Raw genomic sequence first — 20592 nt, 5'->3', positions numbered from 1 at the left:
TTATTCACAGAATAAGGGCAAAACTGTTGAGAGGGTTATATATTATATATTTATTGTTATATTTTATTATTATAATTTTACTTATATGTGCTTATATATATTTTTGTTTTATGTTTATATGTTTGCTGTAAAAAAAAAGGTACACACAAAATAACAACAATATATATTTAAGTACGTTACAGGCCTCGTTCCTGGGACTGAGGCTCGGCAGAAGTTGATTGGTTGTGTTGTTTGCCCTCAGTACCTGTTACAGGCTGTGTTCCCGGGACTGTGGGTCAGGCACCTCCACCCTGCTGCTTCAGTACAAGCTCCTGACACTTCCCCTGGGAATCCCCGGCCAGCACAACGTCATCCGTTTGTCGGCCTTCTCCGAGTCCGGCGTCCTCCAGGAGCAGACCTCCTTCGTGATCCTGGAGCAAAGTGGCGAGATCGAAGGTCAACCGTTTGGTATCAAGGATGAAGATGGGCGAGGCATCATCTTCACCACGCAACCGCTGGATCGACCTGGCCTGGCCAGGCTGAGGGTGCAGGCGACCACGATGTCCGAGCATGGCCGCATCACCTACCAGAGCATGTTCATCATCTATATCTCCGTCTCCGTGTACCCATTCTGATCTCCCAGCCTAGCAGAGCCACAGGGACTCTGAGCACCTCAGCTGGTGGACACTGAAAAGACCCTTGATGAACACATCAACGCAAAAAAAACACCTCTGAGCCAAAGAGTGTAGTATAATCAGGGAATGTTGTCCATGGTCCCCTGCTACAGTCAGCTCTCTAGCGCTACAAAATTCCCACTAATGCTCTCATGAAATCAAGAAGGATTGACACCTCTGACACTCCACGCTGATTCAGAATATGTAGCATTACTGATGCTGGTTATTGTGGCCACTGATTTACCTGGATTGATTTATATTTTCATTTTTTATTGCAGTATATTATTAATTATAAATATAATTCACAGGTAGTAAATAAAGATAAGTTAACAGTTTAAAGGGTTATTAAACCACCATTGTATCAAATTCTGTCAAAATTATAATGGGTGATAATTATTTTTAATGTTTTTACCTTGAAATCATTTTCATATTTTTTAATTTTTTTTAAATTTGTGTATGTGTGTGTGTGGGTATTGGTTTTGTACTTTGGCTCAATAGTATCTGTGTTTCTGCCCTGACTACGTTACTGGCTATACTACTCCTTTAACACTGATGTGTCTCTTCAAATGGCCGTTGATGTTTTATTCAAATCCATAAAATTTCTTAATCAGTAAGTACAATAATTTGTGCGATGACTTGACATGAATTATATAATTAAATTCAAAGTCCATGATGTTTTGTGTAATGTCCACGTTGATCAGTCCTACTGTAATAAAACTGCAATTTCATAGTCAACTAAAAAACATCATGTCAATTATGGAGTGTGTGTGTTACAGGGATGTGTCTGTGCATTTGAGTTCCACATCAGGATGTCCTGGTCTGAGCAGAGGATTTCCAGAGAGGCAGATGCAGGGGCAGGTGTGGGTCTCGGTGCAGATGAAACTCCTTCTGAGAGCATGCAGCTTGAACAGTTGCCAGACAGGCTCAATGAGACAAATACGAGACAGGAGATGAGATTACTCACACAGATGCCGATAACCTGTGTGATGGAGAGGCAGCAGGGTTGGAGTGGGGGGTGTCGCGGAATGTTGACGGTTTGCTGGGAATTCTGTTCTGGTCAGAAAGCATCCCTGGAGAGAATTGGGTGTGAGGTTGAGTATGCTCCCTCCTCTCTGACCTCCCATGACATCAGATGTGGGATGGCACCATGACACTACAAGCTCTGGGCTGTTGGCACAGTTAAAATCCCTGCTGTGAGGGGACAGTTGTCACAGTCTCCCCCTCGACTCCGTTTTCGTTTTCATCTCATTTGCATGGTGTTAGTCACCGTGTGATTTTGTTTTGTTTGTGTTCCTTCTCTGCCCTGCCTTGTTCTGTGATTCTGAGACTGTGCATGTGGTCTTTGCTTTGATGTTTTGTTTACATTTATGGTTGTATTCCGTCTTGGATTCCCTGTTCCTTCGGGTTTTATGGTTTTCTTTTTCAGCTGCCCCTTTGGATGTGCACATGGTTGGTTTCCTTTTGTTTAATTAAAATGTTCACTTGCAGATGTATCCTGCTTATTCCGCACCTGACTCATTACAAGGGTCAGTTCAACTTTGTCATCATACATTTACAATGGTGTGTATAGTATAATGAATGTAATTAAGCCTCAACCTCAATAACATTTTATAGGCTTTTATTACCTGACTGTCTTGCAGGTTTTGCTACTTTAGCCAACAGTCCATGTATGCTTCATCAGCAGTAGCCAGAGCTGGATGTAGGGGAACGAAGACTGGTTAGAAGAGTGGGAACAAAGGAAAAGGACGGGCACATTTCTGCAACCTCCTCAAAACGTGCTGAGGATTTCATCACGAGCATGACATGAGGAATGAGGGGGAGGATTAAGGAGAGAAGAAAAAAATACTGAAGAGATTGCATGGATAAGAGGCTGATTCAAATTGTCCTCTATAGTAGGATGATGTTGCAGATGTTACTTCCAGTGAGAACTTGGCAAGGAGACCAATACGAGCTTTCATTGAGTTGTACTCCATTGACTCTCTGCAGTTCTTAGCGCTCTCCTGTGGCAGAGGAGTGTTTGTTAGACAGGGGACAGGTGGAGAAAATCTTGCGCAACTTCTGCAGAGAGATGACTTGGAGAGCATACAAGAGAAATTGGTAACTATCCAGGGAGAGAAGAAAGTAAGGGAGAGAAAGGATGGACAAAATAGGAGGAAGGGAGGAGAACGTGGATCATAGCTTGTGATGGAAGAAGGAACATGGATAAAAAGTAACAGTCTGAGAGGTGGAGGATGGTGACTGTGATGTCTCGTGGTGGGAGGGTGAAGATCAGGTCCAGAACATAGCCTGCTCTCTGAGTTAGAGGAAACTGGTTGAAAACAAGGTCAAATTGTCAACAGTGGAAAGGTGCAGGAAAAATGGTGTGTAGCTTGTCTGACGGAAGGTTGAAGGGACCAAGAAGAATAAATGGATTTCCTTCATTGGAGAATTGACTCAGTACAGCATCAAACTCAAGTTATATAGGGAACTTAGATGTAGTTTTACAATTTGAAATATAAAAGACTGAAAGAGCAGAGAAGAGAGGGGTGGAACCACTTCCAGGACAGCAGTAAACCTGTGCCACCACCCCTGGTGAGACCTCAGATTGTGTGAGTGAAGAGGCAGAGTTACAAAGTTCTTAGGCCTTTAAAAGCCAGGAAGTGTAGTGAGGGGAGGAATATTAGAGCTGAGATGAAGTCAGCCTTCTGGAGAGGAGATAGGCACTTACAAAGAGCTCCTGCCACCACCGGTCTGCTGAACATTGGGAATAAGTGAGACTGTTGAGTCTAGGGGATCTGTAGACCAGAATTGCAAGACAATAGATTGGAAAAAATTTGGTCTGTGAACATGTGATGAACCAGTCTCAGGATAGAGGAGAAACAAACGCCTTCTACAGGTGTTTTTATTTATTTAAGCAGGATTCATTTTGAGAAGAACCAAGAACAGTTTCAGCACCATTTTGCTGAACAGCATTAGCCGGAGCCCTAGTGTTTGACCATCCCACTGAACTGGGTAGGAAGCAATTGGGGTTTACTGTGATGGTAGCAGGAGTGACCAGGCAAGTCCTGAGTGAAGCTGTAGCTGGTTGAACTGCTGGACACACTTGATGGAGAACCAGTGTAGGATAAGTGCACGTCAGAGGATTGCTGGTCCACATTAAAATCCACAGCAGATGCTGGTTGGCTTACACCTGCCTGCATCACAGCATTCTGTCCCCAGCCACTAGAGCAAGTGCCAAGATGCCCTTTGGACAACCCATACATGCTGGATGGGGTCCGACTTGCTGGGTTGTATTGGTTGAAGGTTACAATGTGGGATCCAGTTTGGGGAGGATTTGGGACCCCCTTCTGGGACTGCTCAGTGTGCAGTGCAGTCTGCCGGCTCAATGTCTGGCCTGTGCTCCCAACCTGTGAAGGAGAGGTCCCACAAGAGCTGCTGCTTTGAGCAGCATCATTAGATGACTGCTGGCTGGTGGAGGTCGTGGCAGAACCTGTACCAGAACCCTGCAACTGGGCAGACTGGTGGCTTCCTGTCTGCCATGTACTCCCAGCTTGAGAATGGGGGGGGACCCATGGGGGCTGCCTTGTTGTGCAGCATCACTGGCAGACTGTTGGCTAGTAAAGACATTTGAACTCACACCGGAGCCTTGCATCTGGGACTGGCTAGTCTGGGATGCAAATGGTTGGCTTGATGTCTGCCATCTACTTGCAACCTGAGAAGGAACAGTCCCACGAGAGCTTCCACGTGCTTCATCTTTGACCGGCTGTCTGCTAGTTGAGGTCACACAAGAACTCACACTCGAACCCTCCGGCTGGGTCTGGGCAGTCTGTACTGAAGGCTGGTCAAGGCTAGATGGCTGCCATGTGCCTGCACCCATGGAATACAAAGGTCCATAGTAGGTGCTCATTTGTGGAGCTGCTTTTTTGTGGAACATCACTGCCAGTCTGCTGTCTCCACGTCTGCCATCTACTCGAAACCCGAGAAGGAACGGCCCCACGAGACGCGCCACGTTGTTGCGCATCCTTGACCGGCTGCCGGCTAGTAGTGGTTACACCTGAACTCCCGCTGGCGCTGTGGCTAGCCAAAGAAAGAGAGTCTGGATTTCAGCTGTGTGTAGCTTTGAGATTGAGGGAAGGGAACACGAGGAGGTTGGAGCTTCTTTGAAGGATGGTATGTTGGGTGGCCTGAGGATGGGGCCCTGTAGTCTCCCTGATGGGTGGGAGCAGATTGAACAGACACAGCGTGCATCCTTGAACCAGTATACTGACTCGGGAAACCTTGAGCGCTGGATACAGAGTCCAAGCTGCCAGCAGACCCCTGATGCCAGACACCTTGTTGAAAAAGGCTACTGGAAGTCTGGGGGGTGCCGAGGGCACGATTAGCACTCTGCCCCTGAAACTGAGTTTCACCACTACCAGAAGAGTCCTGCAGTTGGGGTTGGGTTACAAGTCCAGGAAGTTGCTGGCCACCTTGGAACACAGACTGGTAATACCCAGCAGAGCCACTTGCAGTCTGAGCACTTGAATCCATTTGACTTCTGGAAGCACTCCTTGACCATCCACCCGGAGTCTGACCGGCTTCCGGGCCTTGCCGAGGAAACACAGAGCTACTTTGCTTGGATGCAACACTGGAAGGAGAGCCCTCCATCTTGGTCAGATAAGGTAGGTAGTCAACTTCTTGGGGCTGAGCCACAGAAGCTGATGTCGCTACACCATACCAGTGTGGTGCAGATCTTTTGTTCCACACTTCAAAAGGGATGAACAGAGCAGAGAGATTGCTTCAATTCCTGAACATGGACACAAAGCATCACTAGCTGTGGCTTGATCTGAACACTTTCTTACCACCAAGCCCCTCTGCATCCCTCAGCAGAAATACAACAGCAAGGAGTAACCGAAGCCTACAAGACAAAAGGACATTTAAACGCAAAAATAATCTGCAGTCTTAAACATGCACAAGGTAACACCACACGACTACCTTCTGCGCCACTAGACAGGGGGAAACCCCAATACCCAGCTTCATACACCAACCCTTCTCCCTGAGAGAAGCAGACAGACACAAGCTCCCTTCCTGTCTGCATTCCTTTTAAGCCTCTCATTAAAGTTAGCTGATAAGAATCACCAGTTCAAACTCTTTACAGCTGTTACCTAACCAATTAAAGGAACCTACGAGCGAGTAACAAGAGCTAGAAATACTTGGAGATATTAAGCATATCAGTAATATTGCTGTAGTACCAGAGGCTGCATTAATTGTACAGGCTTAATGTTCATTTCTGGTTTGTTTGTTTCCTTCTCACATGGATGGAATTGAGTTTGGCTGTTTGTTTGTCAAACATTCAAATCCAGCAAATACCCATTTCGCACTTTATTTTTGTTTGCAAATAGTTTGGAGCCATTGTTATTCCTTTTATACATCTAGTCTTGAAGTTTAGATGTAGGCTGGAGTTGTGAGGAATACAAAAGCATCTTTCAGACTCAATTATGATTAAAATGCTAACAAGGTTGATTCTCAAAACATCCTTTTCAGATACAATTTTAATTTTGCCTTTCCATGAAAATGTATTACACTGATCTTATCAATGTCAAATGAACATGTTTACTCACTTTAAACAGCCACAGCGTGGACGCGTCTCCTCACTTTAAAGAGAGATAAACATGTAGAAGCGCACTGTGTATTTTACAGGACCTGATGGAGATCTGGTGGTGGGGGGGATGTACTGTACAGTTCTGAGTTTGTGGTGGTCCATGCAGAATCCAACAATGTTCACCATCATAATCAACTAACAATGTTTTGATATTTAGTTACATTTATTAGAAATCCCACATGAAGTCTAATGCATCCATCAGTCAGTGTAGTGATGCATGTGAACATGTAGAGTAGCAGCAGTTTTAATTTATTGTATATTCTTCATATATCCTGTGTAGCTGTACCTGTATGATAAATGGCTTTAGTGTCAACTAAACAACTGAGAAGGAGATTAGTAGATGGAACAGGACAGAAGTGGAGAGGTTAAACTAAGAAGAGGAGGTCCTTGATGCACACCCAAGTGTACCTGGTCACAATATCTGGACTCCTCTTCTTACAAATCCATAGATTTCTGAGCATTAGTATACTTTGTCCCTCAATTCTCTCATGAGGGAGTGAATTCCCTGTGACCCTCCCCACCAGTGTTCAATTTATGACTAGTCTTGCTCTGAATGGCAAGTTATGCTGAGCAGTGATCCAGTAACAAGAGCGCTCGGGCAGATGAGGGAACACTGGTGAAGACCACAAAACCCCCCCCCCCCCCCCCCCCAAGGCATTTGTACACTGCACAAGAGAATTTTTCAATACAACAGTCACCCAGTAGCATTAGAGCCGATTTACATTTCAGGTAAAAGGGACAGATTCTCCTGGTACAATGCAGTACAACATGGCCAACATTAGTGCAGGCAGCAGGGCACGTGGTCTACCGTTCGTTACATGGAGACGTGTATTGTGTAACGGCCACATCACCTACAGGAGAGAAAGGAAAACCGGTTCTTATTCATACTACACAGGCGGACATTCGAATTCAGTTCATATGAGCCTTGTCCTTAATTGCATATTGGTCATTTCTATCCAACCCTCTCCCTCATCTTCCATGACGGTTTCTGAAGATAACAGGACTGGTTCTTACTGGGCTGGTAGTAGTCGTAGATCTTCACCACAGCTGGCTTCAGGTTCTGCACTGCTATGTCCTGCTGGATAACCAGAGTGTAGGTCTTGGTCTCTCCCTTCTTCAGCTGGGGGAAGGGAGACCGATGCAGTCACCATACAAAGTGATGGAGGCCACCGTTACCATGGTGTTTGTCCCAACACGCAACACACACTGTTCATCTTACCCCGTTCAGGTAGATGACTACGTTTCTCTCCGTTGGATCCACGCGTTTTACAGTGCCTTTCACCTGTAGACACAGGTTCTTTGTGAGCAGACCAGCTAATGCATGATGGGTATTTTCAGTGAGGTCAAAGTTACCTCTGTAGAGCCAGCTACTGGCATCAGTGACCCCTCAACCAGACTGAAGCCAGACAGCAGCTTGACCTCGATGACCACCATGTCCGTCTCAGTCCTGTTACCGTTATACCTGAAAGGTGAATTAAAGCAAAGTCACAGGGTTACATGGACAGACTTTATACATCCAAAGCCATCCTTTCCTCTTGTGCTCTAGTAGAGCTCACCTGACAGTCACAATGACCCCCACAGACAGGTTTGGGGCACTGCAGTTTGAGCTTGTGTTGACCGCGATACTGAAGGAGGAGAAGTCATTGGGAGGCGGGATGTTGTAGTGCTGGGTGAACTGGAGGAGAAATACAAGTACCCCAGAGTCATTTTTACACCCAAGAAGCTCTTCAAGCAGCTCTACACCAAGGGGCACCAGACTGACCTGCACAAACACACAGCCTTGGCCTGATGCCCTGACGTTGTACACCCCAGTCACTTCCTGCAGCTGGATCTGCTGGTACAGCAGTCTGTTGCTCTGGTTCACCGTGAACTGGGTCGTCGAGCCGAGGGGTGACGTCACAGTCACCGCAATGGTGCCTGTTGTACTGTAGGTGGCAGTGCTGTATTTTGCCAGAGCCTGAAGAGCCACTACAGTGTCCTGGGCAGAGAAAAGGGATTCAAAACAGGAGGCATTTCTTCTAGGGTATGGTTTTACACTGATGTTATCCAACAAACAAGAAGGACTAGAGTTCAAGCCCTTTTGTACTGCTAGGCATCAGCATCGAGTTCATTGGTATCTTGCTCCAACCTACTGTACTGCCTAGGATGCATCCCATGAGGAAATGAAAGCACATTTAGCCGACACTTTTATCCAAAGCGACCGAGTACAACTTGAGCAATTGAGGGCCTTGAACCCACAATCTTCCAATTACAAGTCAAGTACCTTACACATGTGCTCAGGGCAGCAGTGGCTAAGGTGCTCTGGATAAGAGCATCTGCAAGAATTAAAAGGTGGCTGTTGAGGTGTAAACATCTCGAGAAACTGAATCAAGCGAGCCAAAGATCATACTCACGCCGGGCTACGAAGTGACAATATTTGAGCTGGCGGTGCGAAGGGGGGGGGCACTACCTGCGTAGACGCGAAACCGCCAAAGGCGTTCTGCTGCTGGCCCAGCCAGCGGACGATGCCGGCACTGTAGCCCAGCTCAAACTGGGGCAGCAGGGGTCCAGAGAGCACAGCCAAGAGCACGTAGGAGGTCGTCTCCACGTCCAGAGAGTCCGTCACCGTCCCAACACGTCCACTGCCCCAGTGCCGCCCATCCACTGAAGGAGACAGAAAAGCACCGAGCCCACTCGGCCAAGATTCTCCGGTAAATACCAGCCAACCATCACCATAATTGCTCTGTATTTATGGACACATGCAGCCTCCAGAAGACACCAATTTTCTCAGCCAGATACCAACATCCAGTGAAGGTCAAATTGGGCAAGTCTGACCTGTCACTACGGCTCGCTGGTTCAGGCGGGAGAGCAGGGTTCCTCTCATCACCTGGTCTCCAGCTAGTGTGAAGGTGTAGGAGAGGAGGGCGATGGCATAGGTGGAGTTCACCTGTGCAGAGATGTTCCTCAGGCAGTCCAAACCCTTGGAAACCATGGGGTCCTACCATGGCAAACACAGTAAGGCATGTTCACACAGACTACTAGAGGGAACCGTTTGAGGAAGGGGAGCACTCACTGTCCCCTGGGTGCCCAACTCCAGTAGAGCAGCTGTGACGTACGCCGAGAGGGTCACCTCATCGTTCACTCCACCCTGGGTAAGAGCGCAAAGTCAGCCAGCCGGCTCACAGGAGTGCTGCACCACACATCTGCTGCACTGCAGAGTCCTGACCTGCATGTCCATATGGATGAGGTTGCCCACTGAGGCAAAACAGCCGTTTAGCTGCTGCTTGTTGCCCAGCCAAGTCTTGGCCTGATCGATAAAGATGTATTGCTTTGTGCTTTCGAAAGACTTCATCACGAACGCAGTGAGCCTGAGTACACAGACACCAGGGAGCTTCTGATTTTTATATTCATTCATTTCAATAAGAGCCATCCATAACACAGCCAGGGGTATGGTGTCATTTGAGAGCTGTACAGGAACCATCTGGTTTGTGCGAGACTGACCAGGTGTTGCCCGAGTCGTCGGAGGTCCCAAAGGCACTGTACGATCCATCCTCATGCTTGTAGGTCAGCTCCCTCTGGTAGCCTGCATCAGTCATGGGGAGAAACAGGCTGCTCAGCTCATGCTGCCAAAAGGTCCAGAATAAGCTGCAGAAATCAAACCACCCCCCAGGTATCCTGCACACAGTCTGGGAGCCACTGGTGTGTGCCCTCACCACTCAGCAGGAAGGAGGTGGCTTTGCTCCTGATGGCGGGCGTCAGCTGGCCGCTGCTCTCCAAGTACCCCAGGATGAAGATGTCGGGGGCAAAGAGCAGCATGTTCTGTTCACCGCAGCCGTACGGCATGGCCAGCAGGTTGTCCAGGTTCTGCAGCGCATGGCCCATCAGATCTCCTGCAGAGAGAGTCACCAGAATTGTGCGTGTCCATACGCAAGACCTTGTTCAATTCCAAATGAATGGGTGTGTAGCTGCAAGTGTCCTCACCCAGCACAGAGACAAAGGCAGTGGGGGAACCCTGCACAATCACTTTAGGCAACTTCAGTGTAACATTTCTCTCCACAACACCTAGAGGATGGGAAAAGGGCCATCATCTCACTCACCAACCCAAGTGAGAACATCATTGTTGGACTACAGACCTGCAGGACAGAGGCGCTCATTGTAAGCGTTGGATTGTTTGGTGCCCTCTGCCTGTCAGAGGAAGTAGTATGCAGTCAGAACCACCAGAACAAAACCCTTTAGTCTGCTCAGTATCCTTCTGTCAAGTTAACAGTGAACAACCCCACCCATCACAGTACAGACTACCTGGAACCACACAAAAAAAAGGGGGGTTTGGTGTGCAAGATATATACACACACACCCATCCGACTGAGGAGAATAGCCACCCAACCAAGTTTGGTATTCATATTGTTCCAGCAGTGTTCAAATGCTCAGAAGCGTACAGCTACTGGCAGACTCCAGTAAGGGGAGTTGTGGTTACTGGGGCTCTTCAGGGTGGAGGAGACCCCAATGGAACTCACCTCCACCAGCAGGGTCTGAACCACCGTGTCCATACGTCCTTTCTCCGGCACACCGGTCACCCGATTCCCACACAGTGCAGATGTCTGTACTGCTTCTGCAGTCACTGTGAAGACCACCTCACCTACAATACACCCCCCAAATTGGGCATTGGAAACGTCAAGCTACTTAATGAAATGCATAATTGTGCATCCAGAAAGAGCAGTAACGCTACTCAACACATTTTTGCAAGTTGGAATGTGCCTTCTGAGAAGGCTGCAATAGTGGAACACAAATGAAGAGCATTACTGCTAGACAGCTGTTGCCGCCAACCTCAGCAATTCCACATTCCAATCCGCTTGTTAAATATGTGGATAAAAATACATGTCTAGTCTTCCAATTTCAGCTGACGCCAGACTTACCTAGCACGGAGGGCGTGACGACCCACGTGAAGGTCCAGCTGTCGTCAGCACAGAGGCAGTGTGTGTAAATGCAGCTCTTGCAGGGTTGGACTGAGAACTGATTTGAGGATGCCAGCATCACCTGTACCTTTAAACACACACACAGTGCGTCAGAGCCCAGCACTGTATAACTGCCCCTGCATTCCATGTAGCTTACAGGTACTTCCAGCACAAAACCTACACACACACGAGCCATAAGTGGGGACTCACTGCAGAGGGCTCAGTCAAGTAGGAATTACCGTGGGGATAATCAGCTCCTCTGTCCCATAGGGGGATGGAGACACTTGGACCACTTACCATGATGCAGGAGGGGAGGTAGTTGAAGACTGTGGCCTTGAGCGTGAACACCTCTCCATGGACGATGGAGTAGGGCAGGGTCAGGCTCACGAAGAAAGGCTGGAAGGCCGTGAGGTCGACTTTTGGGGCCACGCCAAACCCGACCGGAGATGTACAAAATGCGCCTCCCTCCCACGTGGTGATGGTGTCTGGGACGGTCTCGTTGACCCTAGTAAACCCAGACGTCCTGGTGAGGAGAAGGAAAACTGGTCAGACGAGGCCACTGCATTTGGTGGCAACAGGTTTGAGCCACAGCCCAGTGTACCCACCCCACATAAACAAGGTCCCAGATCCAAGTCTCTGGGAAGTATCTGCGGACCGTGGCGGCTGGTGGGTTTTGGTCTGAGGGAGTCTCACCAGAGCCTACAGGAAGTTCTTTGGCAAAGGCTACGTTTTCAACTGTTGAGAGAATATTTCTTCAATATCAGATACAATATGCATTTCTTCACTCAAAAGGACTTCATGCCACTTACAGCCAAATTTCCTCAAAGTCCTGCAGTCAAAGGGCTTTCTTAGGTCAACATTGGTAATGGTCTTGATTCCAGCATCCTGAGAAAAGGGAACAGTGTTTCAAACAACAGCATACATCAACTACAAACCCTGGGTGCCAAAAATATTTCTTACTTTGAAGACATGGTACACATCAACGTTCCCATTGTATGGACCAGGGAAGGCGAGTCTTGCATTTAATAGAGGCTTTGGCAGGCGAGGTGGCATCTCAGAGCAAGGGTAGAAGTCTTCAGTGCCATCTGGGTATCCAGACAACTTGTAGACAGGGAGCAGCTTAAAGACCTAGGATGACATGAGATGCGAGAGTCAGCCATAGGACTCGATGAGCGTTTAACAGCTGCACAACTGTGCAAAATATGAGCCGAGCAAGAGAAAGCATTTGATCCAAGTATTGGTGGGCTGCTGCTGAATTGGAGTTCAACCCTGATCAGGTTAATGAGGGTTCTGGAGAACATCTGCACAAGTGTTGGATCAGAGCTCTGCAGGTGGGCGGCTCAGCTGGAACAGACCTGAGCACCCTGGAGCTTTAGGGGTTCGGTATGAACGTACAGATTCAACGCCGAGCTCCTTGTCCGGGCTGAGCAGCGACAGGCTCCGATCGATGGCCCTCACGGAGCACAGCGAGCCTGGGCGAGCCTTCAGCATCAACTCCACAGAACTCCCGGGCAGCTCCACAGGAGAAGAGAAATTCAGAGACACCTGGGAGACCATGAGAGACTAGTGAGAACCTCAAGCTACACTGTAAATGGATACAGCTTCTTATGAAGTGGAGACCAGCCACGGCAACATTTTACTTCACAAGACCACTAGAACATTGTGACATTCTGACCTCGTTAGCCAGACACAGCTCAACGGGGAAGTCCATGCTGTCGGCTACCACCTCCCCTCTCGGGAGCATGGCGTACACCACTACCTGGACGAGCGGAGACAGAGCACGCACATCCTGGAGGGGCACCACCACTCCTCCTCGGTTCTCTGTTGCACACACACAGGACAGTTAGAACACAGCACCTAGAGCAGAAAGGGCATCAGTCCTGGAGCTTCAGAGCCCTCCAGAGTTTCCCAGGCCCAACTTGAGCCCTTTTGTTTCGTCATCTTTCAAATCAAAACGGAAGAATCAGGTGTGCACATCCAACAGTTACAATTGAGCTCTACATCCATTTCAACAGGATGAGGCCGTGTTGTGGCTACAGTGCAAGTGTGCATGGACCTCTCTCTGGTTGTACAGCCACAGAGATGCTTCCTGTCTGCACCATCCTGCCCCGGGACATCACCTGCACACCCAACGGAGATTGTGTTCACAAACGCCTTCCAAAACAGCATGTCCAACAGGACAAGAAATTGGGGGGCGGGAGTCCAAGTTAAAATCAGATTTCTGGAGACCAATATGCTGCAAGTTTGCAAATGGTGACCTGACAGTAGATCGTACCATGTAGAAGAAATCTAGGGAGAGTTGGGTTGGTTCCAGTGCATTGCCCTGTATGATGTACTGAACCAGTGCTGTAGCATGTCCATTACACCTGAACACCTCCAGCGGGCGCTGCAGTGCCAGGAAACTTCTGCTTTGGGAGTAGAAGGGCTGAACCAACAGGTAAGCAAAGAGGTAGTTTGGTGTTCTCATGTTGGCCATATTTCCAAGTGGTTTCTTTTCCTCAAGATATTGGGCCTATTATGAGGAGAAAGAAAAGGGACACATTTAGAAGGGTCAGACAAGGCAAGACATTGATTATGCTTGTAACACTTACAAGAACCCTTTCCAACAAAAGGCGGACTTCACAGACCTCAAGAGAGACGGATTGTGAACCCCATGAACGCGTGTCTAAGGAGAAGGGGGCGACACCGTTGCCATCGGTAACCAACTTCCAGCTTGCGTTTTTGTTCCCAGCATAATTCACAACCAGATACACCGATTCATTCTTCATAGGAGCGGAGTCTGGACCAGTGGCTTTAATCTAAGATGGATTTAAAAAACACCCCCCACCAAACCAACTGTCTGAAACTTGTGCTACATGTTGACCCCTAAACAGCACACAGTTCACGCCAGGTATTGCAAACCATTAAAAAAAAGGACCAGTAATTACCTTTCCTTTGTAGGTCAACCCAAGCCTGAACGTGTCCGGAGCGTCCACAAAGGTGAGAGTGACGATGTCACTTGTAACAGTAGAGCTTCCAGACCCCCGACAGGACCACTCCTGTGGTTGAAACACACCTCTTTCAAACAAATGTCTGCATTCACTTGGACCATTTTGCAAGTAAAGAAAACCTTTTCAAATATTCAGTCACTTATTTTTAAAGCCATTAAGGGGTCAGAGAGTGGGAAAACCTCACCTGTCCCATATTCCTCCAGTTCAGCATCAACATTAATAATGTCTTCATATCGTGTATCATTCAGTGCAAAGTCACTCAGGTCAACGATGTAGGACCCGCAGCCTGTCCTGTCAGTCTAGAGTAAATATGGACCAGACAGAGTTCAGAAACACTGTAGAACAATTACTGCCCAAGAAAATACCCAAACAGATCGTTCAGATACCTTTTCCCTCATATGAAATTTCGCCAATGATTCTTCACATTATACCTAGAAGTCTCAGCTTCTGTACTAAACCCATTTTAACACATGGCCACCTCCATGGGGCATAAACTGCTTCACTTGAGGACTACAAAGCAATCTGAGGAAGTCTCAATACTTATGAAGGGAGCTTTCCTTTCTTTTGTACGATTTGCTACTTTTTGGTGGCAAAAGTCTCTTTAAAAACAATGAAGGTTAAATGACTAGACGTTTCTTAGAAGCTTCTCAATACCATCTGCAGGAACAGGTGACCAAGTGGACCAACCTTCATGGTAAAAGTTCTACAGATGTCTGGGAGCTGTGCAGGGCCTGGCGCAAACCACCAGTATCCGTAACTTCTGCGGCAGACCACGGCAGTCGCAGACCCCATCACTGGTTTCCCATAAGTATACCTACAGCCAGGGTGGAGGTTGTGGAGTAAGGAATACATAATGTTGCGCCAGGTGGTTCAGTCTCAAGGTTTAAATGGCTCTTACTTTGCACACTTTGAGCGTGACCTTAGTGTCCAGAACGGTTATGACCGGAGGAAGCTCTATGGTTACTTCAAACTTTGGCAGCACTATGGGGGAGGGGTTTCAAAATATTAAACCCACATCAAACCTTTGCCTTACTTCATTAAAGAATTCTTAAGATGAGCCCCTCAAGACAAGTTAAACATACTGTCCCAAACACTGATCATTAAATCCCAACTGAAAACCGTGCTGCGCCTGACCATATTTCTTGATTTCAAAGTCTTGCGTGATTGGTTCATTCCCCTCATTCCAGGCAGTGATGACATAGAATCCCTCTGCAGCCTCGGGGCTTACGGGATACGACAGATCCAGGAAGCCGCTGGATGTGGACATGTTCAGCCACTGACCAATACGGTTGGAGTTGGGGTCCTACAGACAGCAGCAGCATGCAATGATCCTCAAATATACTATGAGCAAAGAATTTCCATAGCAACCAGGACACAGTTCCAGAATCAGTAAATACATACAGAGTGATGATGCATATTGCACACTTCATATCTGCAGCTCCACTGTTGAGAACTGAGAGAGAGAGAGAGAGAGAGAGAGAGACACACACTTCACATCAGTGGCATACACTGCTGCAACAGTCCTTTTATTTTATGGAACAACTTGAAAAACTGCACATTTCACTCCCTTACCATCCCATTGTAGGTGAGGAAGTTGGAATCCAGAGACACTATCCGGATTTTCACTGTAGAGAGAAAGACAGCATCAATACTGCTGACCCTCCAAACACTCAGAAAGAGACCGGTTTAGATCCATGGCTGTCGAGTTCCCCCTGCACCTCCTTTAGGAAACCCCAGTCCAAAACCACCAACAATACCTGTCTGTCCTGGTTTGTACAAGGGTTTGTCTGTTGCAATGATGGTCAGCTGAGCAGGAGGTTTTATGAGGATCTTTGTTGTCCCATTTAGGAATGTAGTTTTCCCTTTTACCTCAAAGACAATGGATGCTTCTGTATCTATGCTTACAGCAGGAACCTGTTTAATGAAGAAAGAAACTAGCAAAGTGAACCCAGAAAACCTCTTCTAATCTGATGTGCAGATACAGAGGGTCTCTGATATTCCTCAATCACCCACATGTGTGCTTGTACAAGCAACTTACACAGAGAACATGTTCAAAAAACAGACCAAAACTACAAAAGGAATGAGAGATGTAAACTGGGATAAAATTGGGACACAAGCCAAGTCAAAAGACCTTTCTAGTAAAGGCTCCATTTTCACATGGGGCTCTGCTTGATTAAAAACCAGTTTCTTTGTGGCTTTAATATGTTGTAGACAGTGAGGGTACGGACCTTAAAGGAAACACACTGGTAGTGGGCTTGGCTTACAACAGTCTGGCTCAGAAGAGTCTTGCTGGTTTGCCCGTGTTCCAGAGTCACATGTAACAATAAGCTTTTTTGGGCAGTGTGGACATGGACACACAGTGTCTCAGTACTGCCCCCTACAGGCTGGGAATTGGCAGTCAACAGGTAAATCCTGAAGGGGAACAGAGATAAAACCAGTTGACATACGGTTGATTAGAAAGACCTAAATCCACACTGCCCGTCCATGGAAACCATTAAATAGGCCTCCAATTTTTGTATAGCAACTTGCATAATATCTGTATTATTGTCATCATCCAATTACTCATGAAACCTGGCACAAGTGAAAAATACAGCAAAACTGAGAATTGGGGGGGTTTTTTGTTTTGTTTTTGTGGCATGCATTTTAATCCATCATGTTGGCCCAAAGTAAACAAATAGGCAATCCTATAAATAATACAGACAAATTTAGAGACCTACAGCTTACTTTAAACCAACAAATACTACCACAAATGTAACAAACACAGATATGAGAGAAAGAATAAACACTCATACGTGTCATTAGAGAAAAAGGCAACAGCCCTGTGGAGGAGCAGAAGCACAGTGGCAAACACCACGGAGAGCTGCATCCTGACCGCAACTCCACCACCACCAGACAATCAGACCGCCTGGGAGCTCATGCTATAAATAATAAGCCCCTCCCCTTCACGGGGGAAAAGTCTTTGAGCCCTGCCCTAGCTACTGCGCCACTTATCAAATAACCTATCAGTTCGGTCAAAGTTTGAGTTAATTGGGTTGGAGCATTTAGCGTCACTCTCACAGCCTATCCACGACTGAATTTCTCCTCAATGTTGTCATTCAATGACAAAAAACCCAAATCTACTCAACGAGGTACTGATTAGGCTATCTACTAAACCAAATCTATTTAATGAGGTACTGATGAGGCGATCTCCTAAACCAAATCGGTTTAACGAGCAATGTGCGAGACGGGTGGAGCGCATACTAATATGCACGAAGGCTTCGATGAAACGAGTCGTTTCACCACATGTTGATTTCTGAACTATTTCTGAGTCAAAACAGTAGTATTGTGTTTTTTAAAAATGAATGAATTTGTTTTAGTCAAGGTCTGAAAACATTATCTTTTTTTGTTCTTTTGTTATAAATGTTCTATGTGATAATGTTTGATAGCAGTAGCTCAGTGGTCGAGGTTACTTGTAAATGGAACATTGCTGGTTCACTGCCAAATTGCCTCTGTTGGGCCCCTGAGCAAGGCCCTTAACTCGCCATTGCTCAAGCTGTACTCAGTCATAATTGTAAGTTGCTTTGGATAAAAGTGTCAGCTAAATGTATCTGTTGGCCGTTAGAATTGTTCTTTTTACTCAAACACATACAAAACTAGAGAAAGTGATTATTTTGCAGATTGTTTTGTCAGTTTGTGTGTGTTGTTCTTTTGTTATCCTTTTCAGTTCTTCACTTGTGTTAATAAGAATAACTAGGTAAGGCTCTCTCAGTAAGTGTTTAGAGAATATGGACTAATACAAAGTCGGTTGCTTTGTCATGTCGCTCCTGCGCTGTTACGATTCATTTGTCGAACTTGTTCGGAGTCATGTTTTAATGGTTATGTATTCATACTTAAAAACTCAGAGTAAATTGTTGGCTGATTATAGAAAGGAAATCTTATTCCTTTTTCAACATATTGCATTTCGAACAATTAGTTTGGGCTTTTTAATCCAAGATTGATGTCTAATTACTGTCCATGAGTCCCAGCGGTTCATATTTTAATTTTAAAATGGCCAAATTTTAGCGCTTTAGGACATTTTGTGTTATTCGCATATAAGCTATATCGAATTATTTATATATATATATATATATATATATATTATAAATACACACACACACACACACACACTAATATTTCATTGGACCATCTTTAGCTTTGATTACGGCACGCATTCGCTGTGGCATCATTTCCACAAGCTGCTGCAAAGTCACAATATTTATTTCTGTCCAAAGTTGCATTAATTTTTCCCCAAGATCTTGTATTGATGATGGGAGATTTGGAGCATTGCGCCAAGTCATCTTGGAATATGCCCGTGCCATCAGGGAAGAAAAAAAATGCATTGATGGAATAACCTGGTCATTCAGTATATTCGGGTAGTCAGCTGACCTCATTCTTTGGGCCCATAACGTTGATGAACCTAGACCTGACCAACTGCAGCAACCCCAGATCATAGCACTGCCCCCACAGGCTTGTACGGTAGGCACTAGGAGTGATGGGTGCATCACTTCAGCCGCCTCTCTTCTCACCGTGATGCTCCCATCACTCTGGAACAGGGTAAATCTGGACTCATCAGACCACATGACTTTCTTCCATTGCTCCAGGGTCCAATCTTTATGTTCCCTAGCAAACTGAAGCCGTTTTTGCCGGTCAGAATCACGGACAAGTGGTTTTCTTAAGGCTACGCAGCTGTTTAGTCCCAATGCCTTGAGTTCCCTTTGCATTGTGCATGTGGAAATGCTCTTACTTTCACTATTAAACATGTTGTTTTGCTACGATTTGATTTCACCACACGTTTAAGTGATCGCCGATCACGATCATTCGAGATTTTATTTCGACCGCATTCCTTCCTCGAAGATGATGTTTCCCCACTGTCCTTCCACTTTTTAACAATGCGTTGGACAGCTCTTAACCCGATTTGCTTAGTTTCAGCAATCTCCTTAGAGGTTTTCTCTGCTTGATGCATGCCATGAATTTGACCCTTCTGAAACAGATTAGCATCTTTTCCACGACCACAGGATGTGTCTTTTGACATGGTTGTTTAACAAATGAGAAGCTACTCACTGCATCAGTTAGGGTTAAATAGCTTGCTGCCAGCTGAAACATACTCACCCATGTAGTAATTATCCAATGGGAGACTCTTACCTATTTGGCCAGGCAGTGTGGGTGTGGGTGGGTGTATTGCACAATTTTGGTAAATATAGAATATGATGTAAGGTGACATGATGTTTTAATATTTGTTGATCTCCTTAATTTTAGTTGTGATGTGGGATAATATGTTTGTATTTTGTGGAGTCACGTTTTGTTCCCGCCATGAGAGTTTCCTGTTTCTATGAAATTGTGATGTAGAATTTTATGGCAGGGTTTAACTAGGTGTGGAAATTGTAGTTTATCACGAATTGTACTGCTGAAGTGGTTTATGCACATATGTGATGGTGTCCACGTTAAATGTCTGTGAAGCCCTTTGTGCTTGAAACTCACAACCAGACTTTCTGCTCATTATATTTAATCTTATGGTTCTTAAATTGTATTAATAAACCTGTAGTTTGTCCTGGCACTGGTGGTGTTGCTTTTTTAAAAGGCCTAAAGTGGTACCTGTTAAATGTATAAATAACCATACATCTCTGTGCTTTGCTCTAAAAACATTTCTGCTTTTGGTAAGTTGTCCTAATGTTGCCTCATTTCGTCCCTCCACAGCCGCTTTCTCTGCCAGTATTTCAGACCACTGTGCACAAGGACTTGCTAGCATTCATAAGCAAGATTCAAAATATGATGCAGTAAGTCTGACGCAGCTATCTACATACATGTCAATATTTCCAAACGTATCTGCAGACCTTTGGAAGGAATTTACCCGCAGTGTTAGTGTAGACCAACAGACCATATGCAAATCATTTCTGAAGTATTTTTAGGCTCCATTTCCACTGCAAGTGTTGGACAGACTGCTCTTAAAGGTACACGTCATTATGGAGCGACGACACACTACGTCAGAGATCTGCGGCGACAGGTTCAGAAGAGACGTCGCAGCGCGTGTATCCAGTGACGTCCTTGTTCTCCACGTGCTGTGTGGGACGTAAGCTGATTCCTTACTGTTTATTCTAGTGAAGAGTACATGTTAAGACATTGGCAAGGTTTGGTTCACTTATTACTGAGAACTGACTGTTGTAAACCCGTTACGGGAGCCTACTGAGTTGCTAATTCTACACTGTTATTATTCTGCACTAATCACGTCACTTCTCACTAGCAATGTTGTAAAGCCATACTAGTGTGGAGTGAAGTGCTAGTTGGGATGTGCGCGATATATATGACGTGTTAGTTGGCGTAGAAGTGTTCAGCTCTACGTCCAGCTCGTTCTAGAACCTCGCATGTAATAATAGAGGAGCACT

General features: G+C 46.1%; 1 protein-coding gene and 1 pseudogene across 2 annotated transcripts in view; one reads left to right on the top strand and one right to left on the bottom strand.

Annotated features, from left to right (window-relative positions):
• The window catches only part of hmcn2 (hemicentin 2), a 59101-nt gene extending 56967 nt beyond the window's left edge, over nt 1-2134 (top strand). For both annotated transcript variants that reach the window (XM_081703099.1, XM_035536166.2), the window contains one exon: nt 242-2134. In XM_081703099.1, coding sequence (XP_081559225.1) covers nt 242-614 — 373 coding nt within the window. In that variant the 3' untranslated portion in view covers nt 615-2134. The remainder of the gene's footprint in view (nt 1-241) is intronic.
• Nucleotides 2135-7016: 4882 nt separating this feature from the next.
• LOC118242975 (alpha-2-macroglobulin-like protein 1) lies at nt 7017-17060 on the bottom strand (annotated as a pseudogene).
• Nucleotides 17061-20592: the final 3532 nt, after the last annotated feature.

The sequence above is a fragment of the Electrophorus electricus genome, chromosome 20 (assembly GCF_041902795.1).
Source record: "Electrophorus electricus isolate QZ-2024a chromosome 20, ASM4190279v1, whole genome shotgun sequence".
Taxonomy (NCBI): Eukaryota; Metazoa; Chordata; class Actinopteri; order Gymnotiformes; family Gymnotidae; genus Electrophorus; species Electrophorus electricus.
This window is presented reverse-complemented; position numbering and strand designations above follow the sequence as displayed.